This window comes from Pocillopora verrucosa, chromosome 9, assembly GCF_036669915.1.
Source record: "Pocillopora verrucosa isolate sample1 chromosome 9, ASM3666991v2, whole genome shotgun sequence".
Classification (NCBI taxonomy): domain Eukaryota; kingdom Metazoa; phylum Cnidaria; class Anthozoa; order Scleractinia; family Pocilloporidae; genus Pocillopora; species Pocillopora verrucosa.
This window is the reverse complement of record NC_089320.1, coordinates 4842537-4863260: the sequence shown is the minus strand read 5'-3', so window position 1 is coordinate 4863260 and position 20724 is coordinate 4842537. Positions and strand designations below refer to the sequence as shown.

Here is a 20724-nt window from a genome sequence, read left to right as displayed (position 1 = left end):
TTTCCTCAAAACACAGGGAGTGTCTCTACCTGCTCAAAGGTACTGAGACCTTCTCTTCCCCCTTTTTTCATAGCATAATTTTAAAAACTGATGGTGAGGCCCCAGCAATGTTGATTTGCATTACAAATATTTATTGTTTATTTCAGTTATGAAAGGATGTCTTGACATATTAAGTGTGCATACAACCTCGAGTAGGACAATTTTCAAAATAAATGATCCATGGAATACCATTTCAAGATTTGTGATGAGAAAATAAAACTATTTCCTTCCGGTTTGTCAGTCACCCAGAATTTTTAAGGTATCCTGTTTATGTAAAAAATCACTCTGAAAACTTTTAACTTACCTTCACAAGCCAGAAAATTACTCGGCCGAATATGGCCTAACTGATCAACATGGATTCTCTGCGCATCTATTAATACATTGCACCATTTTATCAACCTCCCTCAGAGAATTTCACCTACAAGAAACAAAAAAAATTCTGTTACCCGTCATTCTGTAAACTGCGTTAGGAAGGTTTAAAGTTCTAAGCAATTTAATTGAAACATTCACAGCTCACGAAAACAGCTAAAATCCTTTCCTCCTTCTACCTCACTTCATCTCATAGCATTATTAACTCCTGAGCCTGCAAGACAGGTGCAGTTTTTTAGCTTACAAAGGAGAGCGAAATCACGCGCGCGAGTTCCTCTCTCCCGCGTGTCACGTGTTAGTTGCCTATCAAGTCCGCCTTGCTCGGCCTTCGTTGTCCGACATTGCAGAAGCATATATATATGCCTGGCAATGGAGGCTATTATAAATAATTCGACAACAATTTCAGGTCTTAAGCAATTTTACAAGTTAAAATTCGGTTTCAGTTGTTCACCACGAGAAGAATATCCGTCCTCACCAAAGCTCCCCTCGGTTTGGGAGGACTGAAAAAATTATTAGTAAATTTGCCCATTGAACAGTTTTTGAAAAATTATTTTTTTGCTTCGTTTTGCTTCGTTTTGCTTTGTTTTCATTTTATCTCTTACGGAGATCTGACTAAGGCATTACCTGTTGATAAATAATTCTGAATTTCAAATTATCTAAAGTTCATTAGGCGCTCTGAACAACAACATGTACATACATGTTCTCCCACACCTGGTGTTGTGTTGTGAAAACCTTCATGGTTAGACGATAGTTCATGTCTGGTCCTCAAGCTCAAGGAACTTGTCGATGCTTCCAGCTAACTTTGAATGTAAGACAACGGTTTTCTTGCTCCTTTTCCCCGAGAAGGAAAACAGCCTGCACCACGAGGAACTGTAAAATGCAAATGAGTTGAGACATTTTCACGAGCAAATTTTCACCTCTCGGATTAACCCGAACTACAATTGCTATTCTATTATGTGCATGCAAATTAACCTTCTTGGCATCGCTCTGAGTGAAAACTTTATTGATCTTTAAACATGTTGTCGAAGCCAGAAAAAGCTAATTCATAGCTCGGAATATAAAATAATAGCAATAAGGCCCACTATTGACGAAAAAATTCTAGAAGTTGGTTTGAATCTGCTTTGCAAATTTCCCTAAGCTGTACTTGAATTTAATTGAATTCTACTGGATGACATTGACTAGCTCCAAGCTAAATCAGTTAGCTTTAGCGCTCATTACTTTCATGAATTGGTGAATAATTTGGTAGATGATTTTGTTTACATGAGCCCCAGCCGTTTGCGAGAAATTAAAAAACATCGAAACAATAGCAAACGTTAACCTGACCAAAACTGCAATTAAGCACAATTTTTTGTGTTGATTCAAACATCTGTGTCCCTATAAATCAACAAAGGCAAGTATTGGAATGGTGAGCCAAACATCTATAAATTTGTTTATACAATGAGCGGCTATAGATTTGTTAAAACTAATTTAAAATCACAAAGACAGATGATGTCGAGATCGTTGACTGTGTTATCATGGGTAGCATAAATTAGAATAACTTCCCAGCGTCGCACGAGATTTGAAAAAGACATTAGATAGTTCAGGAGATGGTTGGATCACGCGCAGCCCACATTTAGGCAAATTACTACTTGAAACCTGTTATTTTCATTATCGGCTATGACTTTTATGTTGCTATTGATAACACAGAAAGATAAACACGAGGATATAAAGTCTGAGAAACTAGAGGGGGGATAAAATCTCTGTTAAATGTTTTTTTCCTTGTTCTAGAGAGCGCAATTACTAAACCGGCATTCAACATAGTTGTAATCACTTTTATTTAAAATGATTAATGATATGGCAAAAGAACTGGGTGTTAGTTTCGAAACGCGTAACTTGTGTACTTTTCTTTTGTGTTTGTTCCGGTCTATTATTTCTTCGTTGGTTATTAATGATTATTACTTAATAAGTTTTTTATTTCAATCAGTTTCATTGAAGCACATGTACCAGATATTATAATTCATATTTCATCGCTATAACTTGCTGTCGACGCCACCAATTTTGTCTGCTACTCACGTACGATCCGCTATCAGCGATTTATCTACAATCATTAGGAGCTAAACCAAAGTAAGTTTTTCTTTATTTCACATTTCAGATATTTCCTTTTTTTTTTTTGATACGTATATCGATATATTTCTCGCTTTCAGTTCACTTTATAATGGCTTCACTGTTAATTAGGCTAGTGTTACTTTCTCAGGGATATTTTCTTAGTTTAGTTTCTGCTGCATTTTCTTTTAGTTCGAACCACACAAATTCAGCTACAACGTTACCATCAATCATAACTACGCTATCTTCAATCTTACTTCGCCCTCTTCATCTGTGATTTCACACCGATCTCCTTATTTTCGTTTGTAATTTTGATTACGTACTTCATATGATTAAACCGCGATTTATATTGTGCGTTCGGATCGTCTTCTCCGCTACACTGGTAACCTTTGAAGGTTACACTGCGAGGTCTTTCACTGGCCCTCGAGCAAGCAGCAGCTTACATATCTGCGCTTCCCATTCCTTGTACCTTCGAAACTTACCTCGTCAAGCACCGAGAGTTCCGTCTCTTAGAGCAGCATCCTACAGAGTATTTAGAGTATTTAGAGCAGAGTATTTAGCCTACACAAACTCGTTCGCGATAGCTTGACTGCATCAATAACGACAGAGTTGTTGGTCTCATCTATGCGCCTTCTTAAGCATGCAGTTAAGAAGAAGCGGCAGACTGGGTGGATGTGGAAAAAGCAAACAAAAACATTTTTATCACCCTTTTGTTGAATTTCGGAAGTTGAAAGATCATCTAAAGAAGGAGGCCAAATCGTCAGGAGGAAATTTCATCCATTTTATCAGCAGCAATGACACGTTGGTTCAATCGCTTTCTTTTTTTAAGCCGCTTATTTGGGATAAACGTTTCTATCCCTAGACCTCATGCTGAGTTCTCAAAGACTGCGGTTTGGTGGCGATCCGAACCTCATTCTTAAATTAATGTTGAATGCAAGTATCAACAAAAGAAATTGTACTGACTCCAAGAGTTAAAAAGAGGCGAAGAAACTTTCTGAAGATACATTACAGATGTTAAATAAGCTGGAAAAGTCTGGCGTCATCATAGACAACTGTATCAGATTTCGAGTTCTTGAACATAATGTTTCTTACTACGCATCGGAGGGGCAGCGGGAGGCAAATTACAAATTAACAAATAGATTCCAAGTTGCCGTGCGTCTGTTCAGACGTCAAAATGTGGTAAGAACATCAGTGACACACTCTATACGTCTGTCCTCCAATAGATTATAAGTGAGAACCAATCAAAACGCGTGTATAACTGAGCTTATTATATAAACGTTACTAGAAAATGGTAGGAAGAATTTAAGACTTACAGGTGACCTAGTTGAACAGTTACAAATGATGATTGGAAGGGCAGAAAACAACGTATCAGCGTGCGCTTTCAAATAAATTATGAAACGTTAAAATAATGCACTGAAACTTGTCAGGAAAATATATCCTGTAAATCTGCAATTGCTGGTAAGTGTTCTTTAGCTTTTGGCATCCTTACTGGATAAAGAAGACAAAATACATGGGTCAAAAGCGTATACTGAAGAAATTCTAGAAATATTTAAGGGAATGCCGGCGGAGGGTTTTTATCACATTAGGGAAATGACCAACACTCTAAAGATACTTTGTAACTTTGACTACCAGAAGTCAGAGTGCATGCTGCTAAATATCCTTAGAGAAAGGTGGCGTCACACACTTACGTGCATAATTGATAATGGTAATAGGAACCGAGTGGAGTCCGATCCAGTCAAAAGTCATACGAGAGGTTAACAAAATCTGCGGGAGTCCGATTTGATAATCACGAGTATGATTACACACAGAAGTGGACGACACAAAGTCCTGTTACCAATTAATCATAACCATGACTATTTCCGAAAACAACAAATACAGTTAGGACAAATGTCACCGGTATGGATAATGTCTAGAGAAGAAAACCTCCTTAACTTTGGAAATTCCTTGGTTTTTCTTTTTTTTAATTTTTTTTTTTAAGACAAGTGGTTGTTGCTATGGTTATTGTGATCAACACTATGATTGGTGGATTTGGCCGAAAGGACTTAGTACGATTGGCTGCTTCAACTGTCCGATTACAGGTGTCCAATTAAAGCCAATCGTCCGATGACACAATTCTTGCAACGAGAGAATCGCCAGTTACTAGTCAATATGATGTATTTCAAATTCGCAGACAAAATTTTACAGCATTTTTAGGAAATTTTTCTGGAGAAATTTTTCACCGGGTTAACGCACAAAATCCATGACATTTAAAACCCACAGAATTTCTCATCTGGAAATATGGACAGCTAGTTACTTCTTCGATGACGACAGTTGAATAGAATTGAAATGTTTATTACGTTAGTGAGGAGTATTTTTCTCAATGGTAAACTGTTTGGTTCTATCGTAATTTGAGAGAAAAACCGTATATTGCTCAGCTGCGAAGAACTGGAACCGAGTCTCACATCGTCTAATTGGCGGCGAGGTTGGACACTAGTATCTAATTGAGCTGAGGTAAGCGTTTTCATTTCCGCTTGAGAGGAAGCAACCATGTCTGAGGTACCAGAGACAACAATTCTATTTGATACTACGCCGCGACTTTAAGATGTGAGTACTATATAGTTTAAAGGGGACATTCATTCGCTCTCACAGATGTAATGTTGCTTTAACTCTATGAGCATAAGTTTATAAACAACTCTTATTCGCAAAATTTTATCATTTGCGACTGGAAACGTTTTCAAGGTCTGATGATTTAAGACGCTGAATTTTTCATGTGCTGGACATAATTTATATAGAAGCAGATTCGACTTAAGTTTCCCTCAAGGGTACAACGGTTGGAGCGACAAAACGTCCACTTCACTTGAAATCTGCTGGTCAAGCGACGAGACGTTCCGTCGATGAGAAACATCGTTTAGAGCTAAAAAGAATAATAATGAATGCAAAGATTTTTCTCTTTTCCCAAGGCTATCATCAACAACAACACAAAATGTAGAGATTCTTCGCTTTTCGTAAGTCCTGTTACCAATAGAAACTGCTATTCCTTTTATCTTATTTATTCTTTAGAAAATCTGCTTAAGCACAACGGAAGTATCGTGATCACGAGATTGTCTCACACGTAATCAAAGTTCAAAGAACTGAGACGAAACAAATTTTTCCTCTACACGTTCGTTTTTCCCCAAACGTTCTGAAGCAAGTTTTTTTGGAATTGTCGAATCTGAAAAGAAGTCGAGCTAATAAATAGAAAACCAATTTATACTAGTGATGCATCTGAAGCCATTTCCCGAAGTTGGAATTTATTGCAAAGTAATTCGTGGGTACAGCGACATTTTGCTTTGGCAGTCGGACGTTGTAAGAAAATAAATAGACATGCGAAACGGGGGAACACAATGGACTGGTTTTGATACAAGTAGGGAAAATTTATAAACTAAACTTGATTCCTTTTTATGCTGCCTTTAGAACTGTTGATGTTGCTTCAATCTTGATTTGAGACTTGAAAATAACGGCGGCGGCATTATCGAAACTGCTTCAAAAGTCGCGATTTCCGTCTGAACTGTTGATAAGCTCTTTCTTGGCGCTTTGATATCTCGTCAGTTCTAGAATGCACTTTCGGAATCTCCAGATCTTTGTGGGCAATCAGTGGAATCTGTTCGAAACCTACACTTTATTCAATAGAGAAAAGGTGTCGAATGTTGTATTTAAGTTCAAAAAATCTTACCTTATTTCAACTGCGTGGACAATGCGGTGGCCCACAACTGTGGCCCACGACTGTCACGGCAAAACAAAAAGGCACGGCACTACAAACTTAACTCACGGCAAAACAAAATCAACTCACGGCAAAACAAAGAAAACGAGTTGGTCAGCGGTTGTTATTGAATTTGAAATTGTACGTCGTGTAAGAGTAAACAAACGGAAAGGCGACCTCTGTTGTTAAGAATAGTGGTGAGGTGAAAAAAAAAGCCAATGATAATCTTAAAGGAGTTAATATTTATTCGTTTTAGTTTCAATAAGCGGCGCCAACGACTGGCAAGCGTGCGAGGATTCACAATGAAATAAGAGAACAACCTTTGTTTTTCGTAAAATTTTAATTTACAGTCCTTGAACTTGAAAACAATCCGAAGATTCATTAAAAATTATCACTTACTCCGAAGCGCTCAGAGTTTACAGGTGTTCAAAAGCTTTTTCTGTTATGGCGTGAGATTGAGGACAAAATCGATCACTACATTTCGTATCGTGTGTTTTTTCTGTGTGAAGCAACAAAAGCTGCCGGCGACTGACGAAATTACAGGTTAACACGAAAATCAAATAACACCTAAACAAATAATTTTGGCTACCGATTTTCAGCGAATTTTCAAAGAACAATTTTCTTTTAAGTTTCAAGACAATTTGAAGAGTCAAAATAAATATTACGTACCATAATGCGAAAGTTATACACCACAAAATGGATAAATAGGCCTGAAATGAAATTCTATCATGTTCTCGATTATACGTTGCCTGGCAAGTGACCAAAATCTACCCAGGCGGAAATCCAAAATGACGGTAGCAGTCTCGGCTTAGTTATATCACTCAAAACTCGTTCCCGTTTGTCTCATTTGATAAAGAGGGAATCATTAATGTTTTCATTAAGACAGTATTGCCTTAATTTTCCAATATTTACAATGATAGACAGTAAATTTTACTTTTCACTTACATTTACTTCCAACCTTTTCTTTTGAACCAGAAACAAATATGATGTATGTTTAAAACACATGACATCATCCACCATTGTCAAATGTAATAGCATGATCGTTTCAATTGTAATGCCTTCTTATCCCAACGTTACTTTGTTTCTTTGCTACATTAGCCAACACTGAACTACTGCTCGTACTCTAAATATGACAATCAACCGCAAAATTCCTTAAACCAGATAACATTAAACATAATCCAAAAAATCATATAAGTCATCTGGCAATTCACGAGTTTGCTCACAGAGCACTTTGATTCGAGCTCACGATGTTTTGCTCCGCGTGTGGTTCGGTAGTAGATGAAGATACAAACTATTGTAAAAGCTGGTAGAGGTACGTTTCTTGATTTAAAGTGTTCGTATTTGCATTTCTTTTAGTTCCAAATAATGATAGGCGTGAGAAGATACTGCTAAAAATTAGCTGATTAGCACGTGTCTGGAATAGGATTGTGCATGTAGCCTGTGTGCAAGAAGAAACATTCATAATGCGTGTACCTTGATGAATTAAGGATTTTTCAACAGGTGGAAAAAAAGCAATGAAGCAAAATAATGTAGCTTGCACCTCAGAGGAAACTTTACTTTTAACAGTGTTATTTCCATAAGTCTGTTAACATCAATAAAACTCAAGATAAATGAGTTTGGAAATAATCAGGAATGTTTTGGCCTTTAACCTCGTGCTCTCTGACTGTTTGCAGGCGTACAGTATTTTTCCACCCGTTGAAAAATCCTTATTTCATCAAGGCCTATACATTATGAATGTTTTATTTTTACACACAGGCCACATGCACAATCTTATTCCAGAAAAAGGTCGCACGGTCGTACGGTCGTACATCCAAATTGTTCGGCTTGATGGGTTACTACTATTTTGTATAATCATGGGGCTACGCTCTGCGAGCTCCGCTATAATAAGATGCGTTACACTGTAAAACTTAGCAGTATGTGCGTCCTCTAGGAACCGGACCCGCAAGTTCAACTACTTGAGAGCAATAGTCTATAACTTTCGAACTTTTTAAAAGAATCGCGGCCATTTAACCACTGATTTAACTGAAATTTGGCATGAAGGCTAATTTTAGGGTCATAACCACGAAATGGGTATTAAAAAGTTCCAGTTGTTTTTGTTTGGCAAAAAATCGATAAAGCCAGCTTAGTCCGCCCGTACTTGCCCGCCAACATGGCCTACCGAAAGTGTTCTTATGACTTCAACTCGAGTCCTGTCGTAAAGATTTCCTAACATCTCTTGAAATAAATGAAAAGATCTACCCTTTTTCTTAACATTTATTGGGAAAGTGTGGGATATGACAGATTTTGATGACAGGTTATCTCAACGTTCGAAGGTCGTTTTGCGCCGCCTTGAACAAAAAAAATATATACCCAACTTGTTAGCCTGATATCTCTAATGTTACCTCGATCCAGAAGTTTCCATTTATCTGGAACAATTTTTGTTTATGGATGAACTGATCCATTAACATAAAAATTGGGAAATTTAAAGGTCAAAGGAGAAAAGTTATTAATCTATGACGGCTCAGCTATATTTGGTAACAGCTCCTAAATCAGCTCACTGGTTGGAAATAAACTCCAAGTACTTATTTCGTCCAGAATGAAAGTAAATTCCAGAAGTTTTCCTAATATTATGGACGCGTCTGTTAATTTTGGGCAAAAGCAAATATCGTTGAGCGACATTGTCGCAATGGGATAAATATTTGGTTACCCATTGAATGTAAACAATCGATCCGATATTAACGCTCGGAGGGATTGATTTCGCTTATCGTTTTGAGAACGAAAAATTTCGAAAAAAAAAGATTTGTGTGAATTCCAACCCTAGTTTATTTGGTGGTAATTAGTGACTTGATTTTGTTGCCTGTAAGCTACATTTGCAGTTAACCCTCCTTGTCACGCTAACGGTTTAGATATTCTTCGTTAGATATTACGTAAATTACATCATGTTTTAGAGTGGGTTTTAATTTCGCTTTTCGAATAGCCTGCAGAGCAGGCGTAATTTTGGCGAGCGAGTGCCAAGTAATTTCATAACGAATATTATGGCCGCCATCTTTGATTTTAATGGTAGCGGAAGGCTGGGGAAAGGAATAAATTTATGCCAAGGGGGCGGTCGACGGTCAAAAATAAGGAGAGGGGTGGGGGTAGGGGAGTGAGGACTACTTATTAAGTCTTTCTCCCCTCCCCCGCCCTCTACCCCCACCGTCCACTCTAACTGCAAATCAAACATGGCCGGTCGAACAAACGATCGCAAGCTTTTAACGTTAGCTCGCACTAACAAGACGCCTACATTGCAGGCTACTTTTCCGTATATTTCAATTTTCTCATCAGTATAAAGGGAACCCAGCCTTTCAGGATACTTCTTTGCAAATTTTTTTTTTCACCAACGGTGAGCGCAAAATGCGTAGATGAGGCGCCCTTATTAAGGGGATAGACATGAATTGAGTGTTGTTTGAAATAAACGTCATCTCGTTGGAATGCGCACGCAACGGCTAATCGAGTTTACTCTAAGAATTATTTTGCTCTGAGAGACTGTTCGTGAAGGATATTTTTAAAAACTTCTTTCGATGGCTCTAAACTAGCTTTACACCTAATCTATATGAAAAACGAAACAACGAATTCGAGTTGAATCCTTGTTCATCACTGAACTGTCGGTTGTAGCGAAAACGAAAGTTAAGACCCAAGACCTAATAAACCATATTTCATTTATTTTTTGATGCCAATGAGAGAGGTGCGAAGGCCAAAAAGGGACAATCCAAAAAATATTCAGAATCAATATCTTTTAGACAAATCGCTTTTGAAAAGTTTGTCAAATCAAGGAAGCAATTTCAAATCCTGGTTTAATTCTTAGATTGACAAATAACTTTCGCACAAGGTTGCACTAGGTCGACTTGGAGTCACTACGCGAACGAACTAAACTGTCACAGTGCCAAGTATATTTCGATGTTCTGCCACAAAAGTGGAAAAGAATTTGTGCGCAATGAGCTATTCTAGCGTCGATGTGGAACATTATATAGGTCGGTGCCTTTATGAGTTCAAGTCTTACTGAGTGTCGTGTTTCGCATCCCATTTTAGTAACAAATACTTACCCCTGACACAGACGTTTTCAAAAAGGGAGAACATGTAAAGGAGCGAAAGCAAGACAAAGGAATAATGCATCGATAGAAAAACTGCATCGATCAATTCGAAGCTTTAACATTCCCCTCCCCGGGCAACCCACGCGTATTTTACTGTCGTCCGTGCCTGAGAAATGGGAAATTTGAACCTTACATGGCTGGGGTGGGGAATTGGAACCGGAAATGTCAATTCTTTCTACAGGTTTCATAAGTAAAGGTCTGCAAGGCCTAGAGTTTTAAAGCTCGGTAAATGAGTAGAAAGTCACGGTCATTGAGTTTTCCTTTCTAAAAAAAAAATGAACTTGGTTAGGGCATTTGAACATAATTTTGGCCCCGAGGGACTAATTTTCAAGAGTTCAATTTCCACGGGGGAGGGAAGTTGAAGTTTCGAATTGACCGATGCATATATAAGCATGAAATTTGTCTCAGCACCTACTCTAGCACACAGTAATTGAATTTCGCTTCCCAAAGACGCATCAACAACGTTTAAGCCCCATAAACGAGGCTTTGTGTTTCGAGCACATCGTAAAAGGGATATGCACTCGCTCGGCTGCATGGTATGTCCAAAAATATCCTCAGCAAACCTCGAGAAACCGCTCTTGACCAACATTATTCTAGAGCATTCTCTTCATGCAAGGAACTGGAAAACGAACTGAAGTAAAAAGGGAAATTAATCACTGAAATAGTAAGTTTGGATTTTTGTTAAAAACGAAAACTTTTCCAATATTTTGCCTCAATGAAACCAACAACTCAGTGTTCGCTACAAAATCAAAACAAATTTCAATTTTTGTACTTGTTGTGGGCAAAATTTTCAAAGAAGTGTGAAGGAGAGTTAAATGATAAAAACCACTAACCTCATCCAAACAGGATTCTCAAATAAAACAATAAATTTCTACTTTCAGACTCAAGAATACACTTGATTACTTCTGCACTCTCACGAGTTCAAGTTGATGTCAATCTCAAACCACATTCCGTTTCGTGTGTGTTACCACTGCCAGAGTTTATTACGTTGGTATTAAGGCTTACTTTTTGATATGTATGAATGATTATTCTAACGGACTCGCCAAAGGTTGGAGTTTTTCTTATGCTGCAAACTTGTGGAAATGGTAAACTGACTCCTGTAGGAAAATATGATTAATTTGCATATCATCTACGAAATCGGTTGCGCGACCAGTAATTACCGTATTATTAATCTTAAGTTTGCAGCTATTTAATTCAATTAAATGAACAACAGCTATAACCATTAGTATATTAGAATTGATAAGAATGTTTCTTAAACAAAATGTTTTGTTCTCAAAACGGTAAGCGAAATAAACTCTGAGCGTAATTGCGCGTGTCTTGTTTAAATTCAATTAGTCACCTAAAATCATCGCAACAATTTTGCTTGAACATCATCACATTAATGCTAAATCAAAAGATATTTCCATAGTATTAGGAAACTTTCAGGAAAATAAACGAACTTTAACCGTTTTCTTCTGATCATGAATTGATCTAGGAGCTTTTAGGACCAGGTCTTTTTTTCCTTGACCGTTTCATTTCCTCTGTTTTTTATTTATGAAATCTATTCATCTACGTACAAACGTTGTTCACAGTAAATGGTATCTCCTGGATCGAGGTAACACTGGAGATATTCGGTCAATAAGTTGAGGTAAATTTTTTACTGTTCAAGGTGGCCTAAAGCGACCTTAGAACGTCATATTTTTCTATATAAAATTAAATTTTGTGTTATTACAATGTTCCGAGGCAATTTCTTCTGAATAATGATTCTTCTGTTATTGCTTAATAATGTGTCGGGTTAACAAAGTGAACTGCAAAAAGGCCAAAATGTATGGGTACTTTTTATTTGGTCAAGTCACTGTTAATATCTACTGGCATTGCAGCTTGTAGCTATTAACATTTACATTTCAAAAGCAATATGAAAAAAAAATGTTAGCAGTAACAAAGTCCTCAAACCATTGTTAGGGATGATGACATGAAGCATGAATCAACCCCACTAATACAAATCTAACCAAAAGATTTAAAATTCCTCATTTCAACATAACTTTAATTCAACTCCAAGAACGGGCCCTAACAGTGTTTTTTTTTTTACCCGGCGCCTATTAGAGAAAGTTTTTTTTGTACCCCTGCCTTTTAAGTTTTCTTTTTTTCGTAACTCCCCACCCTTCCGCTCAGACAGTTATTTGATTTTTATTAAAATTCCATTGACTTGGGTTCAAACTCACCAGCATCCTGAGTTCCTCAAAACCTTGAATCCTCTGGTATCTCGAGCCCCCTACCTAATCGATCGGCGCTTACTTCTGTACGTATGCTTCGAGCCCCAAGGAACCCTAAGTTCCCCAAGGACCCTAAGAGCCGCTGTATCTCAAATTCCCTAACATAACGAGTCTCCAGAAGGAAACCCCAGTATGTCAAATCCCCCAGAATCTCGTTGCCCAATGTCTTGGACCTCCACCCAAGGCCAGCCCATGCATTTCAGGGCCCATAGGATCTCATCCCCAATATCTTGAGTTCCCTCATCCTTCGATATCTCGAACCCCTTCATCTCCCTAAACAGAAGGAGAAAAGAATCCCTGATTTTGGTTTATTGACATAGGCATGTGATTTTTAGAATTTGGCCTTGATAAAGGAAAACACAAGATGGCTACCGGCTGGACGGCAGAACTTGATAAGAAAGAGCACAAAAACTGGGTAATGGTCGGATGTGCCTTGAACATAACAAAAAATGGAATCACACCATTAATCCAAAGACAAATGGAGGCTTGGTACCAGTCACTTATTTCCAGCCCTCCTTTGCACTCACTTCCCCCATGTACCTGTGCAGGTCACTCTTCCAAATGTGCCACTTGTACTACTTGGAAGAAAGAGCTGGAGCGCCTCCACAAGTCTCCACGACCAAAGATTTGCTGGAACAACAGTGATAGACAACAATGGGGATCTCCTGTAGGGGTATGGGAAATAGCAAAAGTCTTCATGCCAACATTAGGAACACGGAAAGGAGACATCATAGATGCCAATACTACAGACATTAGCGGGCTCTTAAACGTGTTAGAATGGTGTCCTTTCATCCATTCCTCGGTCAATCGAGTAGTTTTGAATGCAGTGCGAGACAAGGGAAGAAATCACTGGGCTCATTCGCCAAAACAAGAACTTCAAGATGCAGATGTCAACACCATATTTGGACACCTTAACAATCTGCTAAGTGACCCGGTTTTCAAGGCAGACAAAGCGGTGCAGGAATCTTCGAAAAATTTGCAAGACTTGTTTTATCATGGGCTCGTAAATGTAAGGGAATCCGAAGTTGAGGCTCTTCATTTGCTGGGTCAGTCGCTGGTTGCAGACGTAACAAGGTGCATGAATGATTTATCTGAAGTAAAAACACGAAGCAGTGGAAACAAAGAAGAGATAGCCGAGCTAAGGGACCAACTAGCGGAGCTGGATACAGAGGTACATGCTGCAAGGACAGACCTGGGGAAAGGCCAGAATGATTTACTAGAAGCTCAAGAAAATATCAGGCAGCTTACTTCAGATATAAAAAGAACTGAAGAGTGTGCTCAGAGAGACTTATCCAACCTGAAAGAGCAGGGTGCATTCCATCGAGAAGAGTTTGCCAAACATGGAAAACAACTCACTGACACATTGACCGATGTTGAAGTCCTTAAACAGGAAATTTCAATGCTATTAAAAAGTGTTGAAAACTTCAATAGGTTGCTTGATGAGCGAGATTATTTGCATGGTGCCGTAGATGTTATCAGTGAGGATCTAAAGAATGTGGCAGGCTGTTTGGATGACGTTGTCCCGGACCTTAACACAGCAAAAGATAAAATCGCCGACTTAGAGGTCAGCATCGAAAGCATGAAATCTGAAGTAGAAACCTTCAAGGCAAAATCCTCGGTTGTACAAAGAGAAGATGATGTTGCCACACCATGTACCGCACCGAGACAATTACAGGAATTCACTGGGCGAGAGACAGCCTTGCTATGGTTAGAACATAATTTAGTGTCCAATAAGGATTCTTCAAAATTTTCAGGCATTTCCTGCTGCACAAAAACCATTTGTGGCCTTGGAGGATGCGGAAAGACTTCTCTGGCGGTAGAATTTGCCTGGAGATGGAAGAAACACTTCACTGGTGGAGTGTTCTGGATTAATGGGGAAAGTGATGAAAATGTACGTAAATCAGTTGCCGAGAACCTTGCTTTACTAAATATACCTGCGTCGACAAATGAAAATGTCGATGATTCCCTCAACAGATTTCTAGCTCTGTTATCGAATAAAAATTGTCCATGGCTCCTTGTAGTAGACAATGCAGATGAGTTGACAAGCCCAAAGTGTCCCAGTGGTGTGATGAAAATATGCAATGGGCCCTGGCAAAGGAATGCAAAAGCACCAAAGAATGGACAAATACTGTTCACTACCAGGCAAAATGAGAGGGATATCAAAACGCTGTTGAAGCTGTCGCCCAAAGATTGTTTGGAGCTTCAGTCTTTCACTGAAAAGGAAGGTGCCCTGTTTCTAATGCAAAGAACGGGCCTTGAGGAAGAATCCCTTTACAAGGAAGCAGTTGATCTGGCAAAGGAACTGGGAGGTCTTCCATTGGCCCTCGAGCAAGCAGCAGCTTACATATCTGCGCTTCCCATTCCTTGTACCTTCAAACCTTACCTTGACAAGTACCGAGAAGTAAGGCTCCGTCTTTTAAAACATCAGCCAGTAACAGCGCTTAGTATAGAAGCTCAGCATCGTTTATCTGTACACACTACCTGGGAAATGAATTTTGAATTTGTGGCTGAAAAATCGCCTGCTGCTGCCACCATGATGCGTATTGCATCCTTTCTAGAGTCTGAGAATATTCCTTTCGAAGTCATCAATCCTGGTCTTCCTGCTATAGATCAAGTCGAGTTAAGAGAAGCTGCGTGTTCTAAGATCGACATTTCTGCCGTCCTCAAGGTACTGACCTGTTACTCCCTTTTCTCAGTTGATCAACAAAGCAAAGTATTTAGTGTACACAAACTTGTTCAAGAGGTGGTTCGTGACAGCCTAACTTCGCGAATAAGGACAGAGACATTGACTGCAGCCATGCGCGTTCTACACTGTGCACTTAGAAAGAAGAGTGAATCCTGTTTGAGGTTTGATGGTCACTATGTGATAAACTGGTTAGAAGTAGACAAAGAAGACAAAAATATTCTTATTGCTCTTTTGTTGAATTCTCGGAAGTTAAAGGATCACTTACAGGCAGAGATGAAGTTATCAATGGATCGCTTCGTCGATTGTATTGGAAGTGATGACACTTTTGGTCAACTGTTCAACTTAACTAAGCGATTAATTGGGATGAACATATTTCTTGTTAAGTTGAATGCTGAATTCTCAGAGTTTATGTTGCAAGTTCAAAGAATGTGTTGTCGTGAGGATCCCAGAACAATTCTTGTAATGATGGTGGAAGCAAGTGTCAGAAGAAGAAATTGCTCTGATCTCGTGAGTTACGAAGAAGCAAAGAAACTCGCCGATGAAGCAGTGCGAAAGCTTTATGAACTGGAAACTTCTGGAGCAATTGTACCTGACGATGTTAAATATCTAGTTCTCGAACAGCGCGCCTCATATTACGCGATTGAAGGGGAGTGGAAGAAAAATTACGAAGCCTTACTTCAACTTGAGAGTCTAAAACTAAGTGCTGCTGAATCTGTTGATCTTCAAATGATGATTGCACGAGCCGAAAATCAGGTATCAGCTTGTAATTTCAAATCAGCTTTGAAACGTCACAAGTATGCCTTGAAACTTGCCAGGGAATTACAACCTCCAGATCAGGGAATGTTGTTACGTGTTCTACAGCACATTGCGACTCTACTCAACAATGAAGGAAAGTCCACTGAGGCAAAGCCGTACGCTGAGGAAATGTTAGATGTTTGCAAGACGATGCCACATGACTCTGATTATTACATCAAGGGAATGACTGATGCTCTCGTGATACTCAGCACTTTTGATAGCCAGAAATCGGAAACTATGCTACTTAAAATGCTAGAAAAAAGGTGGCCTCGTATATACACAAGCGTGATCAACGGCTGCACAGAAACTAGAGTTGTCATTATTGAGGATGGAAGCGATGACCACGCGGCTGGAGTTCTGGAGGGCCTCCTCGTGTGCTGGTCCAAAGCTTGCGAAAGAAACGTGCAAAATGCTACAAAAAAAATACACTTGACAATAGCTCAGATTGCATTAGCGATTCGCAAAAAATTTTACGGTGAAACGAACCCACGCTTGAAAACCGCCTACATGAATTTAAAAGCAATTAATTCCATCCTAGGAAATGAAGCGGACGCCAAACATTACATGCAGTTGTTGCAACAATGTGATACAGAACCAAAACAACAGTTCTTCCAAAGAGTGCCGCAGTGTGATGTAAATATGTACGCAACACGAGCACTGAAAGACAGGGGTAATGCTTTATTCAGAGAACACGATTATGTTGGGGCATATAAACACTATTCTGACGCTTTAGGTTTGTCTCCAAATGATGCCAAGTTGCTGACTAATAGAGCTGCAACAAGTTTAAAACTATCAGAGAAACAATGCTCATTGAAAGTCAAACAGGAATGGCTTAGACGTGCCTTAGATGATTCGCAGAATGCCATAAAGACAGATCCCTCTTGGGCAAAGGGGTATTATTGGAAGGCTGTCTGCCTTGCTCATCTTGACGAACGAGGGCCTTCACTTGCTACAGCTGCGATATCTCGGCATCTGTTTCCATCGAACTGCACAAACATTCCAGTAGTCGAGCGTCGCTTTGGAAAGTTTGATGTACATGTCGTTAACACAGTACAAGACTTTCAATCAGCAGCGGAGAAAACAGATACTCGAAATCTAGTTATTGTGGTGAAAGAAGGGCGGTACCAGCTAACAGAGCCCTTAAAGGTCCCAGAAAATACAGTAATGGTTGGTCTTGGCAAGGTCCAAATAATGTGCTATAGTTGTGTTCCACAAGCCATTTACATGGAGAACATTGCGCAATCATCCACAGATGAGTCCATCAAAAGTCTCAAAGAGTCTGCCAAAGCTTGCCTCGATCGCGGCCAATTAGACGCAGCCCTAACGATGTATAATGAAGCACTGGTTCTATGTCCAAACGATTCAAAGATTCTCACTAGCAGGGCGTTAACCTACTTAAGATCTGCCCAACAACAAAATGGTAGTCCGTCAAAGAGGAAGCCTTCGTTGCAGCTTGCATTAAATGACGCTGAAGCTGCCATCAAAGCTGACCCTTCCTGGCTGCTTGGTTACCGCGTTAAGTCTGTAACCTTGGCAGAACTGGGTAGAAAGCCAGAAGCACTCGCTGCTGCTGCAGTGTTTAAACACCTGAGCCAAGGTCGGGATATCTCTGAAGTCACTCAGCGCTATGGAGAGATCCAAGTCCTAGATGTGGAAACTTCGGATCAGCTGCGGCGTGTCATTCAAAATGCAGAGAAGCTTGAGGGGAATTCGAAGAATCAAGTCGTTGTAATAAAAGAAGGCGAGTATCTGTTGGAGACAAGTGTTGAAATTTCAGAAGAGATGGTGATCGTTGGTCACGGGAAAGTATCAGTTGTGTGCAAGACAGGGGAACCTTTGCGGTTTACAACAGCATGTCATGTTGAGAATGTAGAAATGGCTAAGGACTGTGACAGCCAAGAGAAATCACAAGAGTTTAGTTCAAATGACATTCAACCAGAAGTGATACGTCTTGCCACGCCCTCCGGGTACGACAACACAAGTAATGAATGTAAAGTGAACTAATCATCCTTTGAAAAGCTTAATTTACAGGAACGTGAACGTGAATATTTGTCATCCGAACAGAACTCCATTTACTGAAGGTTTCTCGACAGATTATCGTAAAAATCAAACTCAGAGCATTCTAAATTATCCAGTTATCCTTTCTGGAGACGACAGACTAAACAACTGACAGTATGCATCGTGGTAGTATTGATGTTTAAACGCTTGAACTAACAAGAGGAGGCTGTGGACGTAAGGTGATTTAGTTGCAATGTCGTCGCTAAGGTAACTAAAAACTGAACTGGACAATTGAAAAGCCATGCAGTCAGGCATAGCGAGTGTTAAAATTTCAGTAGCACTGAAGTAGCATATGAGAAACAAACGAAACGTTCCGTTTGATAATACTGACTACCATATTACGCTTGAAGATTATTTCTAGATGAAAGGATTAATAATACAAGTCTGTTTCTTCGTCGTCTATTTTTCTTTCCTCCTATAGAAGTGCTTTCCTGGCAGGAAATTACTTCTCTGCGCAGTTGAGTACAAGATATTATTCTTAAGTAATTTACCCTGAATCTCTTTTGGCTCATTAAGTCAAGATCTGTTTTGCAAATGAAAATGAGAAACAACGAGCCCATGAACCACGGAGGGCCATGGTCGGAAGGAACGTGCTGTGAAATAATATGAAACAGGCGGGAGATGTTGAGGGTAAATAGAACTTGATTGGAAGTAAACAACGACCGTGAGAGAACATAACAGTAGATATATCAAGGATAACAGCAGGGATACGTCATTTCTTAACCCTTTAACTCCCAAGATCTCATTAGTAATTCTCCTTACTGTCTGCTGTGTAGTTCTTGTGATGTTAGTTTGGAGAATTTGGCATTGGATCAATTAATAATCCCCTCATATATATTTTCTTTTTTCTCATCACATGTCTGCTTGATATTGTATTGATATTGTAAGGAGAAAGTCTGTCTTGGTCACTCATTGGAGTTAAAGGGTTAAGCTATTTATCCTAAGGAAATCTGTAGGACAAAAATTTAAGTTTTCGAATCATTTTAGCAGTCTAAGACACTGTCAATCCTCAAGGTACTGAGCTGTTTATTCGCTGATCTGAATGGCTGAGAAAAGGAGATCATTTAAAGTCCACAAACTTGTTCAAGTGGTGACGAGAGAAAGCCACCTAACTTACTTGTTGAAGGAAGAAACATTAGCTACAGTCAATCCTGTTCTACTCTACTCTATACAAAATCTTCATATAGATGTAACAATTTAAGGTAAAATATATTCTAAATTAGTACATGTACATTAAATTTCTGCTTCCTTTCACAGGAATATGACTTAGTTTATTATCGCACTGTCAGTGTACCAAAGATCAGGGTCAGCCATATCTCCTCATTAGAGGAACCTCTACTCTTGTTTCTCCTTCATGTGAAAAATTTCTGTACAGATTTCATTTTCATGGTTAAAACTAAATGATAGAACTAAGCTAAATGATAGAACTAAGACTAATTGGAGTCTTAAGTGGTCTATAATCATTAATCAAAAGTTAACTCAAAATTGGACTGCGCTGGAAATGATCACCAATTCAAGAAGCCCTGGCTGTGAAACCGGTAAACTCTCCTTGTCAGCATCATGGGATATGAAAAGACAATAGTGCCCAGAATATGAATGCTAGAGTGTAAAGGGTTAACCTTTGACTCCCAAGATCTGATTGTTAATTCTCCCCTCACCCTGTTACACATTTCCTTTTAAATTGGTTATAAGAATTTGGTGTTAGATCAAGATAACAACTTTTACCTGAAAAGTTTGAGGATCCTCTTTACCATTTTGCTGGATAATGTATGGATAGAATAGGGAGGTTACATATTTATCACTTCTGAAAGTTATAGGGTTGAACAAGGTTGTACTACAGTCTTGTCCTAGTGTAACCCCTCTAATGAGCACTGAATTTCTAGATGTGGCACTTATTCATGTGTTAAATCAAAAGAATACAGTAATAATCTACAAAGAATGTCAAATTAGCAGAAGTGTATATCTCTGAGGGTTAGAAACTTGTAGAGACATTGATTAAATGAGTTTGTTCTTGTACTAATGCCTGGTAAAATAAGACTGATGAGCTTTGCACTATTAATAAAATTTAATTGGTAATGGCAATAAGACTGAATGGTTCTTAATGTGTCTGTAATCATACCAGTGATTAACAAAATCTGATGACAGCAAAGTAGGAGTCAGAGTTATTAATTACAAGTCAGCAGAATATGCAACAACAGCAGGAAGCGTAGTCTAATTATGAGCAACAAGTGTACATCCTATTGGAACTCAAATCAAGGTGGTGATAACTAATCACCTTCAAGAATTTTTTTTATAATAAATTGATTACTTTGTAATAGCAAAGTACCATTGATTCAAAAGGTCTTAAATACATAATCTAAACAGTTCCTTCTATTTTATTATTATTCATATAAGTGACATCACATGCGAGTGGAGAACAGTTGTGCTTGGAATTCAAAATATCTGAAAGTGCTAGTCCAAAACTGATAAACCATGACTTTCACTGTGATCATTTCCTTCCCACAATCACAATTGTTGCAACTCAACAGCAAAAACTACAAAAATGTGTGCAACCTGCTCCAACCTTCAAAATGAGTACAATGCTTGCATTTGCAATACAGAAAGCAATGTTTAGAA

The 20724-nt window shown here is 38.8% G+C and overlaps 1 protein-coding gene and 1 long non-coding RNA gene across 2 annotated transcripts; one reads left to right on the top strand and one right to left on the bottom strand.

Annotated features, from left to right (window-relative positions):
- Positions 1-365: 365 nt before the first annotated feature.
- On the bottom strand, positions 366-6273 carry LOC136283260 (uncharacterized). Its single transcript, XR_010718676.1, has 3 exons — positions 6182-6273; positions 1106-1278; positions 366-457 (listed from the first exon to the last, which is right to left on the bottom strand). It is a non-coding gene; the product is annotated as an uncharacterized lncRNA (long non-coding RNA).
- Positions 4995-20662, top strand: LOC131787498 (uncharacterized). The gene is made up of 2 exons (XM_059104600.2): positions 4995-5073; positions 12905-20662. Exon 2 carries the CDS (start codon positions 12934-12936, stop codon positions 18052-18054), a length of 5121 nt encoding a protein of 1706 aa, XP_058960583.2. The 5' UTR covers positions 4995-5073; positions 12905-12933; the 3' UTR covers positions 18055-20662.
- Positions 20663-20724: the final 62 nt, after the last annotated feature.